At 40.6% G+C, this 20,236-nt stretch overlaps 1 protein-coding gene across 10 annotated transcripts in view; it reads left to right on the top strand.

Annotated features, from left to right (window-relative positions):
- Positions 1–20,236, top strand: part of CC2D2A (coiled-coil and C2 domain containing 2A) — a 135,624-nt gene that overhangs the window by 24,874 nt on the left and 90,514 nt on the right. For 8 of the 10 annotated variants that reach the window (XR_003795619.1, XM_029235625.1, XM_029235621.1 and 5 more), the window contains 6 exons: positions 8,755–8,843; positions 9,170–9,271; positions 13,987–14,088; positions 14,832–15,008; positions 18,828–18,839; positions 19,001–19,163. Coding sequence is in view for 9 of the 10 variants with exons in the window: in XM_029235625.1 (XP_029091458.1) it covers positions 8,755–8,843; positions 9,170–9,271; positions 13,987–14,088; positions 14,832–15,008; positions 18,828–18,839; positions 19,001–19,163 (645 nt within the window). In the remaining variant the exon portion in view is untranslated. The remainder of the gene's footprint in view (positions 1–8,754; positions 8,844–9,169; positions 9,272–13,986; positions 14,089–14,831; positions 15,009–18,827; positions 18,840–19,000; positions 19,164–20,236) is intronic. The other 2 variants (XM_029235624.1, XM_029235620.1) reach the window with 1 other exon arrangement.

The following is a 20,236-nucleotide window of genomic DNA, read 5'->3' as shown; positions in this document are numbered from 1 at the left end:
GACAAAAATTAAGACAAAGAAAAATTATTAAAAGCAACAAGGGAAAAACAACAAGGGAACTCCCTTATGGTTAACAGCTGATTTTTCAGCAGAAATTCTACAACCAGAAGGGAGTGGCACAATATATTTAAAGTGATGAAAGGGAGGAAACTGCAACCCAGAATGCTCTACCCGGCAAGGATCTCATTCAGATTTGACAGAGAAATCAAAAGCTTTACAGATAAGCAAAACCTAAGAGAATTCAGCACCACCAAAGCAGCTCTACAACAAATGCTAAGGGAACTTCTCTAACTGGGAAACACAAAAAGAGAAAAGGACCTACAAAAACAAACCCAAAACAATTAATAAAATGGAAATAGGAACATACATATCTATAACTACCTTGAATGTGAACAGATTAAATGCTCCAACCAAAAGACACAGGCTTGCTGAAGGGATACAAAACCAAGACCCATATATATGCTGTCTGCAAGAGACCCACTTCAGGCCTAGGAACACATACAGACTGAAAGTGAGGGGATAGAAAAAGATACTCCATGAAATGGAAATCAAAAGAAAGCTGGAGTAGCAATACTCATGTCAGATAAAATAGACTTTAAAATAAAGAATGTTATAAGAGAGAAGAAAGGACATGACATAATGATCAAGGGATGAATCCAAGAAGAAGATATAACAATTATAAATATATATGCACCCAACATAGGAGCACCTCAATACATATGGCAAATGCTAACAGCTATAAAAGAGGAAATCAATAGTAACATAGTAATAGTGAGGGACTTTAACACCTCACTTACACCAATGGACAGATCAGCCAGAAAGAAAATTAATAAGGAATCACAGCTTTAAATGACACAGTAGACCAGATAGATTTAATTAATATTTATAGGACATTCCATCCGAAAACAGCAGATTACAATTTCTTCTCAAGTGCACATGGAACATTCTCCGGGATAGATTACATCTTGGGTTACAAATCAAGCCTCGGTAAATTTAAGAAAATTAAAATCATATCAAGCATCTTTTCTGACCACAACACTATGAGATTAGAAATAAATTACAGGGAAAAAAACGTAAAAAGCATAAACACATGGAGGCTAAACAATACGTTACTAAATAACCAAGAGATCACTGAAGAACTCAAAGAAGAAATCAAAAAATACCTAGAGACAAAATGACAATGAAAACACGACAATCCAAAACCTATTGGATGCAGCAAAAGCAGTTCTAAGAGGGAAGTTTATAGTAATATAATCCTACCTCAAGGAACAAGAAAAATCTCAAATAATCTAAACTTACATCTAAAAGAAGCAGAGAAAGAACAAACAAAACCCAAAGTTAGTAGAAGGAAAGAAATCATAAAGATCAGAGCAGCAATAAATGAAATAGAAACAAAGAAAACAATAGCAAAGATCAATAAAACTGAAAGCTGGTTCTTTGAGAAAATAAACGAAATTTATAAACCTTTAGCCAAACTCATCAAGAAAAAGAGGGAGGGGACTCAAATCAAAATTAGAAATGAAAAAGAAGTTACAATGGACACCACAGAAATACAAAGTATCCTAAGAGACTACTATAAGCAACTCTATGCCAATAAAATGGACAACCTGGAAGAAATGGACAAATTCATAGAAACACATAACCTTCCAAGACTGAACCAGGAAGAAATAGAAAATATGGACAGACCAATCACAAGTAATGAAATTGAAACTGTGATTAAAAATCTTCCAATAAACAAAAGTCCAGGACCAGATGACTTCACAGGTGAATTGTATCAAACATTTAGAGAAGAGTTAACACCCATCCTTCTCAAACTCTTCCAAAAAACTGCAGAGGAAGGAACACTCCCACACTCATTCTATGAGGCCACCATCACGCTCATACCAAAACCAGACAGAGACACTACAAAAAAAGAAAATTACAGACCAGTATCAATGATGAATATAGATGCAAAACTCCTCAACAAAATACTAGCAAACAGAATCCAACAACACATAAAAAAGATCATACAGCATGATTATGTAGGATTTGTCCCAGAGTTGCCAAGGATTCTTCAATATATGCAAATCAATCAATGTGATACACCATATTAACAAACTGAAGAATAAAAACCATATGATCATCTCAATTGATGCAGGAAAAGCTTTTGACAAAATTCAACACCCATTTATGATAAAAACTCTCCAGAGAGTGGGCATAGAGGGAACCTACTTCAACATATTAAAGGCCATATATGACAAACCCACAGCAAAACATCATTCTCAATGGTGAAAAACTGAAAGCACTTCCTCTAAGATCTGTAACAAGACAAGGATGTCCACTCTTGCCACTATTATTCAACATAGTTCTGGAAGTCCTAGCCACGGCAATCAGAGAAGAGAAAGAAATAAAAGGAATACAAATTGGAAAAGAAGTGAAACTGTCACTGTTTGAAGATTACATGATACTATACATAGAGAATCCTAAAGATGCCACCAGAAAACTACTAGAGCTAAACAATGAATTTGGTAAAGTTGCAGGATACAAAATTAATGCACAGAAATCTCTTGCATTCCTATACACTAACAATGAAAGATCAGAAAGAGAAATCAGGGAAACAATCCATTCAGCACTGCAACAAAAAGAATAAAATATCTTGGAATAAACCTACTTAAGGTGGTAAAAGACCTGTACTCAGAAAACTATAAGACACTGTTGAAAGCAATCAAAGATGACACAAACAGATGGAGAAATATACCATGTTCTTGGACTGGAAGAATCAATATTGTGAAAATGACTATATTACCCAAAGTAATCTACAGATTCAATGCAATCCCTATCAAATTACCAATGGCATTTTTTACAGAACTAGAAAAAATCTTAAAATTTGTATGGAGACACAAAAGACCCCAAATAGCCAAAGCAATCTTGAGGGCAAAAAACAGAGCTGGAGGAATCAGACTTCCTGACTTCAGACTATACTAAAAGGCTACAGTAATCAAGACAATATGGTACTGGCACAAAAACAGAAATATAGATCAATGGAGCAGGATAGAAAGCCCAGAGATAAACCCACGCACCTATGGTCAACTAATATATGACAAAGGAGGCAAGGATATGCAATGGAGAAAAGACAGTCTCTTCAATAAGTGGTGTTGGGAAAACTGGACAGCTACATGTAAAAGAATGAAATTAGAACACTCCCTAACACCATACACAAAAATAAACTCAAAATGGATTAAAGACCGAAATATAAGACTGGACCCTATAAAACTCTTAGAGGAAAACATAGGCAGAACACTCTATGACATAAATCACAGCAAGATCTTTTTTGACCCACCTCCTAGAGTAATGGAAATAAAAACAAAAATAAACAAATGGGACCAAATGAAACTTAAAAGCTTTTGCACAGCAAAGGAAACTATAAACAAGACAAAAAGACAACCCTCAGAATGGGAGAAAATATTTGCCAACGCATCAATGGACAAAGGATTAATCTCCAAAATATATAGACAGCTCGTGCAGCTCAATATTAAAAAACAAACAACCCAATCAAAAAATGGCAGAAGACTTAAATAGACATTTCTCCAAAGAAGACATGCAGATGGCCATGAGACACATTAAAAGCTGCTCAACATCACTAATTAGTAGAGAAATGCAAATCAAAACTGCAATGAGGTATCACCTCACACCAATTAGAATGGGCATCAGAAAATCTACAAACAACAAATGCTGGAGAGGGTGTGGAGAAAAGGGAACCCTCTTGCACTGTTGGTGGGAATGTAAATTGATACAGCCGCTTTGGAGAACAGTATGGAGGTTCCTTAAAAGACTAAAAATAGAATTACCATATGACCCAGCAATCCCACTACTGGGCATATACCCCCAGAGAAAACCATAATTCAAAAATACACATGCATCCCAGTGTTCATTGAAGAAGTATTTACAATAGCCAGGTCATGGAAGCAGCATAAATTCGTCTGCCCATCGACAGACGAATGGAAAAAGAAGATGTGGTACATATATACAATGGAATATTCCTCAGCCATGAAAAGGAACGTGATTGGGTCATTTGTAGAGACGTGGATGGACCTAGAGACTGTCACACAGAGTGAAGTAAGTCAGAGAGAGAAAAACAAATATTGTATATTAAATGCATATATGTGGAATCTAGATAAATGGTACAGATGAACCGGTTTGCAAGGCAGAAATAGAGACACAGATGTAGAGAACAAACGTATGGACACCAAAGGGGGAAAGTGGTGGTGGTGGGATGAATTGGGAGATTGGGATTGACATATATAAACAAATATGTATAAAATAGATAATAAAAAAAATAGCTTTAAAAAAAAGTCTTCACTGCTCACCATCTTAACAAGTTGAATTTTTGATTGAGTTATTTATTATCAATATCAATAATGCACAACTGATGAAGACATAAAGGTACTGTAAAATTTCTTCAATATATATTAATCATAAGAAGTAAAATAAATAAAAGCTTTCAGTAGCATATTCTTTAGAATAGAAAGGTAGAAGAGTGAGGTAATTAACCAAGAATCGTAGGCACACTCTCCTATTTGACAATCTGTGAATTCAGATAGTACCAACTCAAATCCAACCAACTTAGTCATTCCTCAGTATCCACAGGGATTGGTTCCAGGACCACTCCCCGCCCCATCCCGCCCTGTGGATATCAAAATCCATCGATGCTCAGGTCCCTTATATAAAATGGCATAGAATTTGCGTATAACCTACATACATCATCCTGTATACTTTAAATGATGTCTTGATTATTTATAATACCTAATACAATGTCAATGTTATGTAAATAGTTGCTGGTTTGCAGCAAATTCAAGTCTTGCTTTTTGGAACTTTCTGGAATTCTTTCTAAACATTTTCTATCCGTGCCTGGTTGAATCAGCAGATGCAGAACCCATGGACACAGAGGGCTGGCTGAACTGCATTTCAAATTTTATGTCAAGTCCTTGGAAAGTCCTTGTACACCCCAATGTATACAGAGAGCTCTGGTCTGGGCAGTGTGATTCACAGAACAAATGGTCTATCAAGACGTGTGGGAATGTCTGCAAAAGTAAGGGAAAGAGGGGAGCACTTCCAGATGGTGGAGTGAAGACTTTGTTTTCTGAGGGGTCACGTATAATGGAAGTGGTTTAAAGAAAAATGGAACATGTCCAACTTGTGATGCAGTCCGTAAGGAGAGAGAAATAGGGTGCAGGGAGTATGGGTGACAGGAAAAGGTGACAGCACGGAGAAGATCTGGAAGCAGCACGAGGCTAATGAAGCTTTGGGATTCACGGGTTTGCTGAGCAGCCAGTGCAGTGTTGCTGAATTTGTAATCCCTGCTGCCTCTCATGAAAAACATCACATGGCCAAGGAAATCCATATTTCATACTAATGGACATTATGTATATATTTTTAATGGAATGTCTTGAAATTCTCTCATTACCCATAAGTTCTTGCATGTCCTCCACTCAAATCTTTAATAATTTAAAAAATTATTTTCATTGCACTCTTGGATACTGTGGAAACTTTATGCATGCCAGATTTTCTTAGCTGTGTCACAGAGCCTGTTTAGTAAATGTGAAATCACACCCTTTTTCAAGTTTGGCAAATCACTTCTTAGCCCCAGGGAAAGACAAATAGAGTCAGTCTGGGACCACGTAGCTGATCAGTCATGTAGTGGAGTAACTGACAATAAGGCGGAAAAATGTCTTACGAGGATTGTCTTCGTGTTTCTAGCTGTTTAAAGACACTCTGTTTGCCATGGACTACCAACATAAAAATGAAAGTCCCTAAGCCCTATTAGTTATTAGGTCAAAGGGAGTGAATTAGTGCACTTGGTTTCCATGGTTATCATGGTAGTAATATTACCTTAAAAAGAAAAAAGTTGTCATCATCTGATTTCATCCAAATGAGGATTACATTTATTTTGTTTGAAATCCCTCTTTAAGTATAATATCTCTCACACCCTCATGGTTCCTCCATGTGTTTTCCTTTATTGATATAGTGCTACAAGGTGCCAGGTACAAAAGTCACCAACATGGTCCTTGCCCTCAAGCAGGTCACATTCTAGCTGGGAAAATAACATCTCACCACCTAGTTGTACAGATCAGATTTGGAAATCTTTATGCCCTCCAAATGCCTTTCACTAACACAGAGTTTTGAAAAACTCAGACAAGAACTACTTTTCACCACTTCAGAATTTTTCAAGTTTTTTAAAACTAATACGTACTAAAGAATCCCCTTTGGTTTCTTTAGTCAGAAGAGATAGTGTTTAAATAAAATATCTTGTCTCTCTTTTAAAGAATAATTCATTAAATTATTCTAATGAGCTCCAGGTACACAATAGCTATTTTAAGTCAATTTGAAAAACTAGATCTCTTTAAAAAAAAGCAGGGGGAAGGGGAGTAAATAAACAAGATTTTTTTCACGTTCAAAAGCATGCCTTTTAACTATGAAAGGGCAGCTCTCTAGAGACAGAAGCAAAGAGAGTGATCAGCCAGAGAACAGGATGGGCAAGCCCCAGGGGGTCCAGTCTAGAAGCCCTTCTTTATCAGCCTAGGTGGTCCACACACACTTAGTGACACTTACCTGTGCCCGCCCTTTGTGGCTGAAAACCATAGAACCTGGGAGAGGAAGGAGGTACTAATCAAATAACCACACAAATATATAAATTCAAAATGTGACAAACGCAATACAGGACAAGTCTTGGGACTTTGACATGGGGATATGATCTACCATGGGTAGATGATCTTTAAAATAGGAAATAATGACTTGATTTCTTACATGAGTTGAAAAACAATGCCAAAGCCCTTTTTATCGAGCTAATGGAGATTTTTCTAAAGAACTTGAACCTCAATCCACACATGCAAGACTGTGATCTTCACTACAATTATTTCATGCTTTCCTACAGGCATTGAGGAAATGGCACGATTGGTGCCTGATAAAGTAGGATTTTTCATCTCTCTATCACACAGAAGGAAGGAAGCCCAGCCTCAGCACTGAGTGGCCAAGTTGCAGAAATAGCTCCAAAGCCCAGGATCACTTTTCTGCATAAGCAGAGGCCGAAGGGCCAGCACAGTGGCCTCTGCCCGTCATCACTTCCTCTCTCTGCCACAGTTCCTTCCACCTGCTAATAAATCATCTTGCCTTCTCTATTTCTTTCATTTTTTAGCCTTCGTCCCTTAACAGTGCCAATGGCTACAGGGTCAGAAGCCTCCTCTCTCTGCACTCTCTCCTTCGGGAAAGGTTTTCTCAAAACGTTAACATCACCACGGTAGAAACGCTTCCTAAGTCTTCATCTTGGGGCCTGGACCCCTTCCCGGAGCTCAGGTGCAGGACAAGCACACATTTCCATATCCTGCCAGCACCTCAGACTCATTCCAGCTGCAAAGTGACCCCCTTCAGTATCTCCCAGACTGGCTTCCCTCCTCTTTTCTCTTTCTCAGGAACCCCAAACCCCTACTCACCTCAGTCAAAACCTCAGACACCTTCACCTTCTCTTTCTTGCTCTAAGCCGGGGGTCCTCCAACTTGAGTGTGTCTTTAAATCACCCAGATGGTGGCTCCACCTCCAGGTTCTGATTCACCGAGTCTGTCTGGCCTGAGTGTTTGCCCATCCACCAAGTGCCCAGAACATGCTGCTACTGCTGGGAGAACTAGTGCCCTACTCGCCATCGTCACTAGGGACAACTGTATCATTTTTCTTGTGGCGTCTTCGCAATTATTCCCACAGACTCCCTCTTTATTATCTCACCAGGGTATCCCAGCTGGGGTCCCTGGTGCCTCCACCCCAACCATGCTGTACCTGCAGACCCAGGAACAGCTCAGAAAATGCTGCTTCACTTCCTCCTCTCTCCACATCCTTCAAGACATCCCCACCTCATGGAGAATATATTCCAGACTCCTTCATGTGACATCAGAGGCTCCCCATGACTTCACCCCAAACTCCTTCTGCAATCTTATCTTCTACTTCATCCCAGTACAGCCTCTCTGCTCCAAGCATAACATTCTGTTCCCCAAATGCTTTGTTCTATTTCCACCTCTTTCGTAATGGTGTAGAGCATTTGGGACCAAATCCCAAGCATTCCACTTCCTAGGTGTGCAATCGCCATGCCAGTCAGTTATCACAGAGGGCCTCAGAGTCTTCATCTTCAAGGTGCCAGGTGATCCCTCCTAGCAGGGATGGCATAAGATTGACGAGAAGATGCATTCAACACATTATCACAGAGCCCGACACAAAATAGCTGAACAACATTTCATGATATTTATGTATAGGTTTAATAATATGTACAAAATATGTGTTGTCTGTATGGGATATCCCAGGGCTATAGAACCTCTCATAGAAAAGGTTTCTCTGACTGAAGTTATCAGTGCTGTTGAAAGTTGAACTCCGAAATCAATAGCCATCCATTCATCCGACAAGCCTGTTTCTCAAATCAACAAATTCGAGAACCTCTTCCCAATGGTAATTGAATTGGTAAGTGTGTCTGTGCCTTGAATAGTCAAATGTCATTCGTTTTATTCTTAGTTAAGTCGATGTAACAGCCTTGATAGGACCGAGGTTTTCACTGTCCGTCTTAAAGAAGCCAAGACATGTCCTTATTACATCAAATGGATGGTTATCAGCATTATCTCATGATTGCTTATGTGAAGTTCTAAATTTGCAAAATAAAATTACATTCTCTTGCCATTTTTCAATCTAATCTTCCCTTTGAAAAAAAAAATGTTTTAAAGTAATTTTCTTGTATTGTTTTAGGCTTACCTCCAATTCCTTCAGCTTCCAGAACAGGCTTTGCAGAATTTTCCATGAGAGAACGCATGAGGGAGAAATTACAAGCTGCAAGGGTGAGAGAAACCACAGGAATATTTTGTTCGGTGCTGACTGCAATGCTTCTGGTCTTGTCTAGCTTGCTTTGTTTGCTCAAAACTGCATGGATTTGAATACCGTTAAATTTGTTTTTCATGTTCTAAATGTTAATGCAGTATTTAATATTGGCACAGATGAAAACTATACTTAAGAATTTAACATCCTTTTTCTAAATCTTTGTTCTTATCTCTTAAAGAAGTATAACGTGTATTTTTTACTGATTTATTTTCTCCTAAGATGGTGACCAAGATTTTCATAGCATCACTGACGTGATGTAGCACTAATTTTCTGTTCGACTTTTTAGTCCAAAGCAGAAAGTGCGTTGCTGCAGGAAATTCCCACCCCTCGGCCCAGGCGCTTACGACGTCCCAGTGAGAAAGAATTGGAGACTGAATTTGGCACAGAGGTGAGAAATGGGCCATCCCTACTTTGTGACCAAGGACAGTGAAGCAGAATATAAATTTTCCAGCAAAAGTTCTAGAACAGAGCTATGCACAGAGGAGGTGTTAAATGCTTATTATTAATATTAATAGCTACTATTTATAAAGTGCTACTCAGTGCCAGGCATTTTGCCAAGTCTGCCCCATGTTATCACATGCCCTTATCCCAACACACCTATGAGGTGGGTACTATTATTTCCATTCACATTTGATATATGAGGTTCAGAGGGGCTGCACAGCTATCCCCAGGTCACAGAGCATGTACGTGGAGGAGTCAGGATTTGACCCCAGCTCTATCTCATTCCCAGTCTGTCTCAAGGGTCAGTGTTGCTGGGTCCATGGATCTTGCTGAGAAACAGAGAAAGAGATGAGAATAGAATCTGATCGTGGGGGCCTGAGTGTTACATTAAGGAGCACTGATGGTTTTTCATAAGCAGTGGAAAGCAATTGACAATAGGATAGGGAGGTGGTTTGAATGCACTGGGTTGATTTCTGTTTGAATCTGAGATGCTGGTGAGGCATCACAGCACGTGTTCCTCTGGAGATGTACATAGAGGAAGGGACCTGGGCCTGGAGAAACAGATTTTGGAAGCGTTTCTACTGTGGTCAGTTTTGAAGTTTTGAGAGTGCCTTTGCTTCCTGAGGGAAAGAAGACTGAATGAAGACAGTCTTACACTTGGAGAAAAACTGACAGTAAAAGCCCATGAATCAGAGTAGAAGCCAGTAAAAGACAGAAAGACGTAGCAGGGATGTTGCTGAAGGACAAGCATGTAAGAGGGTAAAAGAAGGAACAGAAAGAACAGAGCAAATGGCTCAATGAAGTGTTTGCAAGTCTAATCCAATCGTTTGTTGTTGATGATGGTTTTGGTTGTTTTCAAAGTCTATGCTTTAGGGATATTTCTGAAACACAACCACTGATTTCTTAGATGATGCCTTTTCTTTTTCTATGATGAGATGCTACAAATTTTTACCTATATTCATCCCAAACAAGCCAGAGATTGCATGATTACAAGGAAAGTTGCAGCCGTCCTCATAGGTTGTTGGAACACTCAGTCAGTCCCCTAAAAAGACTTTATGACAATTTGCTACTCCATTCTACTGAGGACACATTTCTTGTTCTTTAATTCCAATTTATTTTCTTCCGTAAGAGCCATAATTGTAAGAGCCATAATTCTAAAATACTGGAAAATAAAGAAAAAGTCCCTGAAATCCCATCATGATGACACAAACACTTTGATTGTTTCAGCAGGTGTGTGAGTCTCGGCTTCTGGTCAAGTGGCCTAAGTGATAGGAGGGTCTGGTCTCCTATATCTGGCCTTGTATGTATCTTCTGATGGATAATCATTTCATACAGTCATGGTAGTTTTCACTTGTCCATGGGCCATGAATATGATATCCAAATCAAGTTGGAAGTTTTAGAGGTAAAAATGTAGTCTCTTGGCCCATAGGGTATTTATTTCTCCTTGTGAGCAGGACCTTGACCTGTATGTCTGTCATAGTCTATCTCCCCTAAGAGCCATTCTGTGGATTTGAGGCAAACATCAACTGCCTTGCCCTTAGACCTGATCTCAGGTTGCTAATGGAACATACCATTCACAAGCACATTTCTTCATGTATACACCTCAACGCAGAAGGAATATCTAAAAAGTGGTCCATTTATATCCTATGGAGCAAAGAGCAAAGCACAGGAAGAACCCAGATGCTGGACCTCAGCTGCCCAGCATTCAGTGCTGGCAATCTCACACACTAGCTGTGTGACCTTGGACATGTAACTTATCTACTCTCTGGACCCCACTTTCCACCTCTGTAAAATAGGGATACTACTAGAACCCAATTCTTGGTATTGTTTTGAGGATTAAATGATCTCATACCTGCTACAGTGTTTCAGACAGCACCTTGCACATGGTAAGCCCTCTCTCTGTAAGTGTTAGCTAGTGTTAAAGGCTGTAGGGTCAGAGTGAAAAGGAGAAACCAGGGCTTCCCTGGTGGCGCAGTGGTTGAGAGTCTGCCTGCTGATGCAGGGGACACGGGTTCGTGCCCTGGTCCGGGAAGATCCCACATGCCGCGGAGCAGCTAGGCCCATGAGTCATGGTCGCTGGGCCTGCGTGTCCGGAGCCTGTGCTCCCCAACGGGAGAGGCCACAACAGTGAGAGGCCCGCATACCGCAAAAAAAAAAAAAAAGGAGAAACCAGTTGGGAATATGGTGGAGAATCCAAATTATCAACACAAACCCGTGCTTAACTCTTGTTTGCATTTCTATTTACTTTATACTCAGCAGACTTGTGATAAGAGAACAAAGCCCAAACACAAATCTCTAAGAACATGTCAACATCAAAGTGGAAATAACACAGAACTTTTGACTGCTTGGTCTCCACTAGACACGACCATAATGTCTTTATTTTCTGGGTCTGGTTCTCTGTCCCAGGTGACCCAAGTTCTGATCCCTTGACACACTCTACCTGTTGCCCAGCCAGCATCTACAGGAGACTCCTTCCTGCCAGGTGCCCACTGGGCTCTGAATACACAGGGATGTCAGTCACAGCCTACTCTCAAGGATCCCAGTAGGGATGACAGCCAGGTTATCAGACAATGGAAGTACAGGATGGTTAAGATCTGTGGTGGGTGCTATTAGGAGCTCATAGAAAGGGCACTTGGCTCCAGCCTTGGAGTCAGGTTATGTAAAATTGGCTTAGGCAATGGTTTCTTATCTCCCAAGTGGAAAAAAATAAATAGATACACTGGACTTCATCAAAATTAAACATTTCTGAGCTTCAAAGAAACCATCAAGAAAGTGAAAAGACAACACACAGAATGGGAGAAATTATTTGGAAATCATATATCTTGATTAATATCATGACTGATATCAAGAATGTATAAAAATCTGAGGTATCTGCAAGATAATCCAGATTAGGATGTCTTTTAAGGAATTAAAAACATTGATTAGCAGTTTAGAAGAGAGATCAGGGCTAGAACCAGTATATTTTGTAATTATGGTATGGTAAAACTAATGAGACTTGATATTGCCTAGTTCAAGCTAGAAGAGGGCCATAGAGCCTTCCTGGAGGATACAACAAATTCAAGGGTGAGAAGGAATTCCTAGCTGGACACGTGCACATACCATGATAGGCATTCAAGTTGAAATTAAATGTCATTATTACTCTAAGCTTATATAAAGATATTATAGATAATAGTTCTTTAAAATTTAATTCTGCACACTCAATCCTTTTAAATATATGTAATAGCTTTTAATATGCTAGTATAATTTACTTTTAAATATTTTTAGATTTTAATAAAAATTAAATTACAAGCTTTTTGATCAAGTCCATAAATATCATAATAAAACTGTCAATATTACAATAAAAGACACCAATGAAATTGTATTTTTGGAACTTGATAGCCTCTATGCCAAGCAAGTATAGAAAGGGATGGGAAGAAACAAAAAGAATAAAATACTAATCTCCACATACACATATTTGCCACATGGAATTTAACCTACTTATCTTTTTTTTCCTAAACGGCTAGGGTTTCTGCTTGGTCTTGTGTTTTAGTATCATCATCTTTACAGTTCTCTAAAACCCAAGGCTTGCCTACACACAGAGTCAAGCTTCTCTTCTCTCTTATTGGTTGACCCCTTGGCTTGTTTTCATGCTGTCAAACATATCAGTCTCCCTCATGGGCTATGGGAGGTGGGGGATTCTGAGGCAGGCAGGAGCAGGATGGCACCCTCAGCAGTGAACGAGAAAGCTTTAGCCCTGTTATATGAGAAGGACTAAACTTGGAAGATCCTTAGGAAGTCTTCCTGATCCAGCACTGGAACCTGATCTTTAGTCTATGCTAATTTTTTTCAGTTGTTTCTCCTTACACTAAGTAATACCCATCTGCTTCTTTCCTCATCTTCAAAAGCACCATTTAAAATTCTGGAATTTACCAAGACAGATAATAACTCTTGGCATTGCACTGTGAAATTTATTCATTAGCATGCCTTCAACTTCTATGTAATTGAGTACTAGTACATAACTACTTAACCTTATACTGCAAAATGAGAAGATGGAGGAAAAGCGTAGAATTTTACATAAATTGGAAGTGTATGTATTCTCTTGCTAGTATGATAGATTATACCCAACTGATGTCCTCATTTTTATTCTGGCCATTGATGGACATCTAGCTGCATTTAGGTGAAATTTTATGGCACCTTATCTTAGCTGTTCCAGGTATTTCTAGCTTTCATCACAGAGGTGTCTCTGGATAAATGCCTGAGGAGACTCAGTCAGCCATTCTGAGATTTACACAAAACTGAAAGGCCAGGGCCTGGGGCAGCCCTTGCCCACTTGGACTTATTTATAATCATTAATACTTTTCTTCATAGACTGTTTGGAAATGATGCTCTGTGAGCTGGATAATCTGTTGATCTATAGGATGAAATAACACTTTTCATTTTCAGGTTTATTGACTATAAAATTTTATATTTGTTTAGTCTTGAGAGTGACAGAGCTAAATAAGAAAATATTCAGCCACGTTAACATTCAAATATATTTGAAATGTGTAAACATTTCATTCCTTAGAAATGGTGAGATGCATCAATGGTCAGAAGATAAGACTTTTGAAGGTTAATGCTTGTTTTAAAACATCCTTAGTTTCTTGATTTAAATGGTGTCTCTATCATTTTTTTCTACTCGTATAGCCAGGTAGAGAGGTACAAAGGACTCAACAAGAAGATGACTCCCAAGGTTTTTCAAGAGTAAAATTCCATGATTCTGCGCGAAAAATCAAGTCTAAACCCCCGGTGAGAAATCCTGTCTTTTTAAATCATGTTTGTTTTAAATCATGCATTCTTTAAATCATGTATTTTGTTGATTTGTTTGTTTTTCAAAAATATTCAATGAGAAATGACTATACACACAAGCTGACTCCTATTGCATGGAGTATGCGAGAAAAAGTATGAGAAATGATTCCTACTTTTGAAATCCTAGAATCATGTGGAGAGATTAGAATACTGCCTACTTTGGGGAAGGGAAATGCATGGAAGGGCAGGAAATGTTCATGGTAAGACTACTTGTTCAGCCATGAAGTTGCACCAGCTTTTACTATGGGGAGAAAAGGGGATACTAATTCAAGAAGAATTAAAACAAACTCCCCAAAATAATCTTTTTTTATAAAAAAAAGTTTAACAAACACTGTATTGCTCAAAATTAAAAGTATCTCAGCATTGGCCTATAAAACAATTGAATCCACTTTTTTGCATTTTAATCATCTTTTCTAAAGCATTTACTGATATAAATAATGTATTTATGTGCTTGTAGGAAGGTAAATAATTGCTGATTTATAAAAAAAGTAACTCATTAAAGTTACTTAACTAAGGAGGCCTGTTGCATCTGTTAAAGTTCACCACCTTCAACAAAGGTAATATGCTTAGGAGGCCTAGAATGTGCCTGATGCTCTTAGGATCCTGCCAGCTGTCAGTGAACCGTGCAGAGCTTATCTCAGTTTAGATAATCCCAAATTCTATTGCTTGCTGCTTCTCTGTAGGTTCCGCCTGGCTTCCCTTCTGCTGAGGAAGCTTATAACTTTTTTACTTTCAACTTTGATCCCGAACCAGAGGAATCAGAGGAAAAACCAAAGGCAAAAAGTAGACATGGAACTAACCAAGAGGAGGAGGAAGGAGAGGAAGAAGAGCCACCTGTGCAAGAAGGAGTAAACAAAATGGTATTTAGTATTAGGATGGTAATGAGGAAAGGGATGATGGTGATGATGGTGATGATGGTATTGGTGATGATGGGGATGATGATCGTGATGATGGTGATGGTGACGATGATGGTGACAATGATTGTGATGATATCCCAGCCAGGAAAAAAGTGGCTGGGAACAAACTCACCACCACCACACAGAACAACTCATCCATGTCCTAAATGAAAGCAGTAAGAATACCAGATTCACATTGCTTTCTTAGCCCTTGATTTTACCCCATAATCTTGGGACTAAGTACCTTAATTAAATCTGTCCATCTTTCTCTTGTGGGAAAAAAAAAAGTGTAGCAACATCGTTTACAGATTTTTCTTGCTAGACTCCACACAAGGATTAGTATTCATTTCATATACAAAAGGTTTACCTCTCCAAGGCAAATGAAACCTCTCTCTCTCTCTCCCGCCACAACCTTACAGGTGAGCAGGTTTTTGTGCCCCATACCACAACCAAGTTACAACTCAGATTCTGTAATTGTGGGTGGGATGTGTGAAATCAAAGAAAACATGCTATTAAAAATGGGCAGCGGCTTCCCTGGTGGCACAGTGGTTGAGAGTCCGCCTGCCGATGCAGGGGACACGAGTTCATGCCCCGGTCCGGGAGGATCCCACATGCCGCGGAGCGGCTGGGCCCGTGAGCCATGGCCGCTGAGCCTGCGCGTCCGGAGCCTGTGCTCCGCAACGGGAGAGGCCACAACAGTGAGAGGCCCACGCACCGCAAAAAAAAAAAAAAGGGCAGAGAACTTGAACAGCCATGTCTCCAAGGAAGATATACAAAGGGCCAATAAGTACAAGAAAAGATGCTTAACAGCACTAATCATTAGGGAAACGCAAATCAAAAGCACAATAAGATACCACTTTACACAGATTAAAGTGACTATTATAAGACAGATAGATAGATAGATAGGTAGATAAAGGAAGGAAGGGAGGGAAGGAGGGAGGCAGGAAGGAAGGAAAAGTGCTGGCAAGTATGTGGAGAAACTTGTGCATTGCTGACGGTGATGCAACGTGGTACAGCTGCTGTGGAAAAAGCCTATTTCTGAGGTTCCTCAGAAATTGAAACATAGAACTAACTACCATACAATCCAGCAATACCCAAAAGAACTGAAAGCGGACACTCAAACAGATATTTGTACACTCGTGTTGATAGAAGCATTATTTACAATAGCCAGAAAGGAAGGAAATTCTGACATATGCTAAACATGGATGAACCTTGAAGACATTATGCTAAGTGAAGTAAGCCGGTTACAAAAGGACAAATATTGTGTGATCCCACTTTCATGAGGTACCTAGAGTTGTCAAGTTCATGGAGAAAGACAGTACATTGGTGGTTGCCAGGGACTGGAGGAGGGGGAAATGGGGAGATATTGTTTAATGGGGACAGAGTTTCAGTTGGGGAAGATGAAAAAGTTCTGGAGATGGATGGTGACGTTGGTTGTACGACAATGTAAATATACTTAATGCCACAGAACTGTACATTTAAATGCGGTTAATATGATAAATTTTATGTTACTTATATTTTACCACATTAAAAAACAAAAAGGAAAACACACCGGAATGTTTCAGAATTTGCACAGTTGGCCTATTTCTGTGCTTAGCTTTTAGTCACCTCCCTTGAAAAATGACTCCCAGAAATGGAATTTCTTACCTAGGTCTGTGAAAGCTTGGGAATACTTCAGCATGCTCTATAATAATTGTTTTACAAATCTATATTCAGCTAGTTCTGGCGAAGGATGTGTCATGAGGTTGCAGACAAGGTGGCCAAGGCTGCATTCTTCTGAAGGCTTGACTGAGTTGGGAGGGTTTGCTTCCAAGGTGGCTCACTCATCTGCCCAGCAAGTGCTGGTTGTTGGCGGGAGGCGTCAGTTCAGACCTTCCTGTAAAGCTGCCTGAGTGTCCTCATGACATGACAGCTGGTTTCCCAAAGCAAGTGATCCGAGAGGAAGCAAGAAGGAAGCCAGTATGCCTTTTATGACCTAGTATCAGACTCTACATAACCGAACTCATATTCTACTCATAGAAGCAAGTCACTAAGTACGGCCCACATAGAAAGGGAGGAGTATCAGACTCCCCTTTTTTTTTTTGCGGTACGCAGGACTCTCACCGTTGTGGCCTCTCCCGTTGCGGAGCACAGGCTCCGGACGCGCAGGCTCAGCGGCCATGGCTCACGGGCCCAGCTGCTCCGCGGCATGTGGGATCTTCCCGGACCGGGGCACGAACCCGTGTCCCCTCCATCGGCAGGCGGACTCTCAACCACTGCGCCACCAGGGAAGCCCCAGACTCCACTTTTGGAAGGCAGGACTGTGAACAAATCTGTGGGCTTCTTAAATCAGGACACCTCTCTCCAAAAGCCACTTCTCCTTCCTTTTGCATTTTTTTCTCCATGGAATTTCTATTTCTAAAACTGCCCTTTTGAATCATGCATATTTTGAAGCTCCTCCCCTGTAGCCTGTAGTCCAGGCTCTGGTCTGCCCAGACACTTTTTTAGTATTTTCATACTCAGAGTGGGTTTAGTCTTTCTGGTGGAGGTTTTGGACCATCTGCAGGCCCCATCACTTGCTTCTCTCTCCTTTCTTCTATGCAGTTTTCTCAGCCTGTATTTGCCCAAAGCAGAGATGGGGCACGAGCAAGAAAGACCACATACTATTATTACCGGATATTTCTCTTTTCACTTTGTTGAAGTTTTTGGCATTCTCTGTCTTCAATTTATGCTGAGAGCTTGGTTACCATGTCGATTTACTTTACCCTTATTATCGTTTTGCATATTTGTGGAGGAAATATTAGGAGGCAGGAAGCTAGGCTACTGCCATTGTCTTCAGCTACCTGGCAGCGTCCACAGGATTTTTTTGCAGATTCAGTTCCCTGACCAGGGATCGAATCAAACCCATGCCACCTGCAGTGGAAGTGCAGAGTCCTACCCACTGGACCGCTAGGGAATTCCCTCTCCACAGGATTTTAAAAGGTGTTCCTCATAAATGGATGTCAGGTTTAAACTTTAAAAAGAAGAACAAGAAGGAAAAAGAAAAGAAGGAGGGGAAAAAAGAGGGAAAAGGAGAAGAAGGAGGAGGAGGAAAAAGAAAAGGAAAAAAGTTTGGAAAATATTCAAACTAAATTAACATGCTTCAGCTGACAATTTGTAATTACAGGTCCTGTGCTTAGAATTTTTACATGCATTATTTAATTTTCTTCTCACAAAACCCTAAGAGGTAAAATCTATTAATACCCCAGTCTTACAACTGAGAAAACTGAGGATCAGAAGGGGAGGTAAGTTCCCCACAGTCACCCAGGCAGCATGGGGTGAAGCTGGGATTCAACCCCAGGCAGTCTAAGCAGAGTGTGTGGACCCATGCTTGGTGCATTGGCCCTGGGGTCAGTGCTAGATGGAAGGTTAAAAAGCTGCATAACTCATGAACCCAAGTTCTTTGAGTAACTGTGGAAGAACAGGCACCCTCAAAGGAGGCCACAGTCATTGAGATTTCACTTGCTTTGCTTTGCACATCTCTTCTGACCTCAGTGCATTCTGATTTTTCCAAGTATGTGGAATAGTGAAAAAAACAAAGCTTATAAAATAGGAAAGGCCATATAGTTTTATGCTTTCGTTTAGGAAAAGATAAAAGGAAAAGGTAACTTTATTGTAGGATAAGTTGTTTGTTGCATTTAATATCACTGATTATTTTTGCAAGTAAATTAATTATTTTTGCCTGATTGTTTCTTGCTGTTTTTTTGTTGGTTTTTTTTTGCGGTCCGCGGGCCTCTCACTGTTGTGGCCTCTCCCATTGCGGAGCACACACTCCAGGTGCGTAGGCGCAGCGTCCATGGCTCACGGGCCCAGCCGCTCCGTGGCATGTGGGATCTTCCCGGACCGGGGCACGAACCCGCGTCCCCTGCATCAGCAGGCGGACTCTCAACCACTGTGCCACCAAGGAAGCCCTCTTGCTGTTTTTTAATGAAATGCAGGACGAGGAAGAGCTGCTCGATGGCGGGGATGCTAAGCATCTCCTACTGGGCTTAGATCATGCGGCTGAAGATTTTGTGGCCGTCAGACCTGCGGATTATGAAAGTGTCCACATTCGTCTGCAGATGGAAAAAGAACTCCTGTTCATACCCAGCACATTGACAGGTACTTGCTCTCTTTATCCTCCTGCTCAACTTAGGCATCTTCGTTTTCCTTCAAATGAAATGTGGCTTGTGTATAAGGATGCCTATTTCCACAACTGATCCCAATTTCTAATCTAATTTCATAATCAAGAAATATGTTCAGACAAAAAAATATAGAACATGGGGAAATATCCATTCAACAACACTTATCGATAGACTAGCAGAAGAAATACCAGGATGCTATGGGAACCCGTCCACCAAATCCATGACCAGTTCTGGGGCTGAGAGTGTGTGAGACTGAGATGCAGGCTGTGCAAAGGAAAAACTCAGTTTCACCCTCTACTTACACTCAACACTTCTAGAACACTTCTGTGACCAGATGTGTGGGTTTCTTCCCACAGCAACCAATTCTCCAACACCGGCTAGGTGTCCTACAACTGAATCCTGACAGCGTCTAGCTGGGGTTAGCACAGAACCCACAGATTTAGGGCTCAGTCCCACAAGACTTCCCCCTACCTCCCATGCCAACCCTAGGTATTGGGTCACCAGGTTACCCACAGCTCTATTTGACTCTACTACAATGAGATGGTTCCATGACACCATCTTCAGGTTGAATAACTTGCTACAACAGCACGTAGAGCTCAAGGAAACACTTACTTATATTTACTGGTCTATTATACACTAAAGAAAATGATAGAGGATGCAGATGAAGAGATGCATAGGGCGAGGTATGAGGGAAAGCTTCCACGCCCTCTCCAGGCACACAACCTCCCAGCACCTCCGTGCGTTCACCCACCAGGAAGCTCTCTAAACCCCGTCAGTGAGGATTGTTCCGGAGGCTTCAGTTATGTAGGCATGATTGATTACATCATGGCCACTGGTGATGGATTCTCTCTCTAGACCCTCTCCTGTCCCGGAGGCAGGGATAGAGGGAGGCAGATGCTGAAAGCCCCAGCCCTCTCCTCACATGCTTGGTTCCCCTGGCCACCAGCACCCATCCTGACAGGAGCCCCAGCCACCTGTCATCTCATTAGCGTACAGGAGACAATTACCACTCCAGAGATTCCAGGGGTTTGAAGAGCTGTGTGCCAGGAA

Source organism: Monodon monoceros, unplaced genomic scaffold (genome assembly GCF_005190385.1).
Source record: "Monodon monoceros isolate NGI ecotype Baffin Bay Population unplaced genomic scaffold, NGI_Narwhal_1 Super_Scaffold_20, whole genome shotgun sequence".
Classification (NCBI taxonomy): domain Eukaryota; kingdom Metazoa; phylum Chordata; class Mammalia; order Artiodactyla; family Monodontidae; genus Monodon; species Monodon monoceros.
This window is presented reverse-complemented; position numbering and strand designations above follow the sequence as displayed.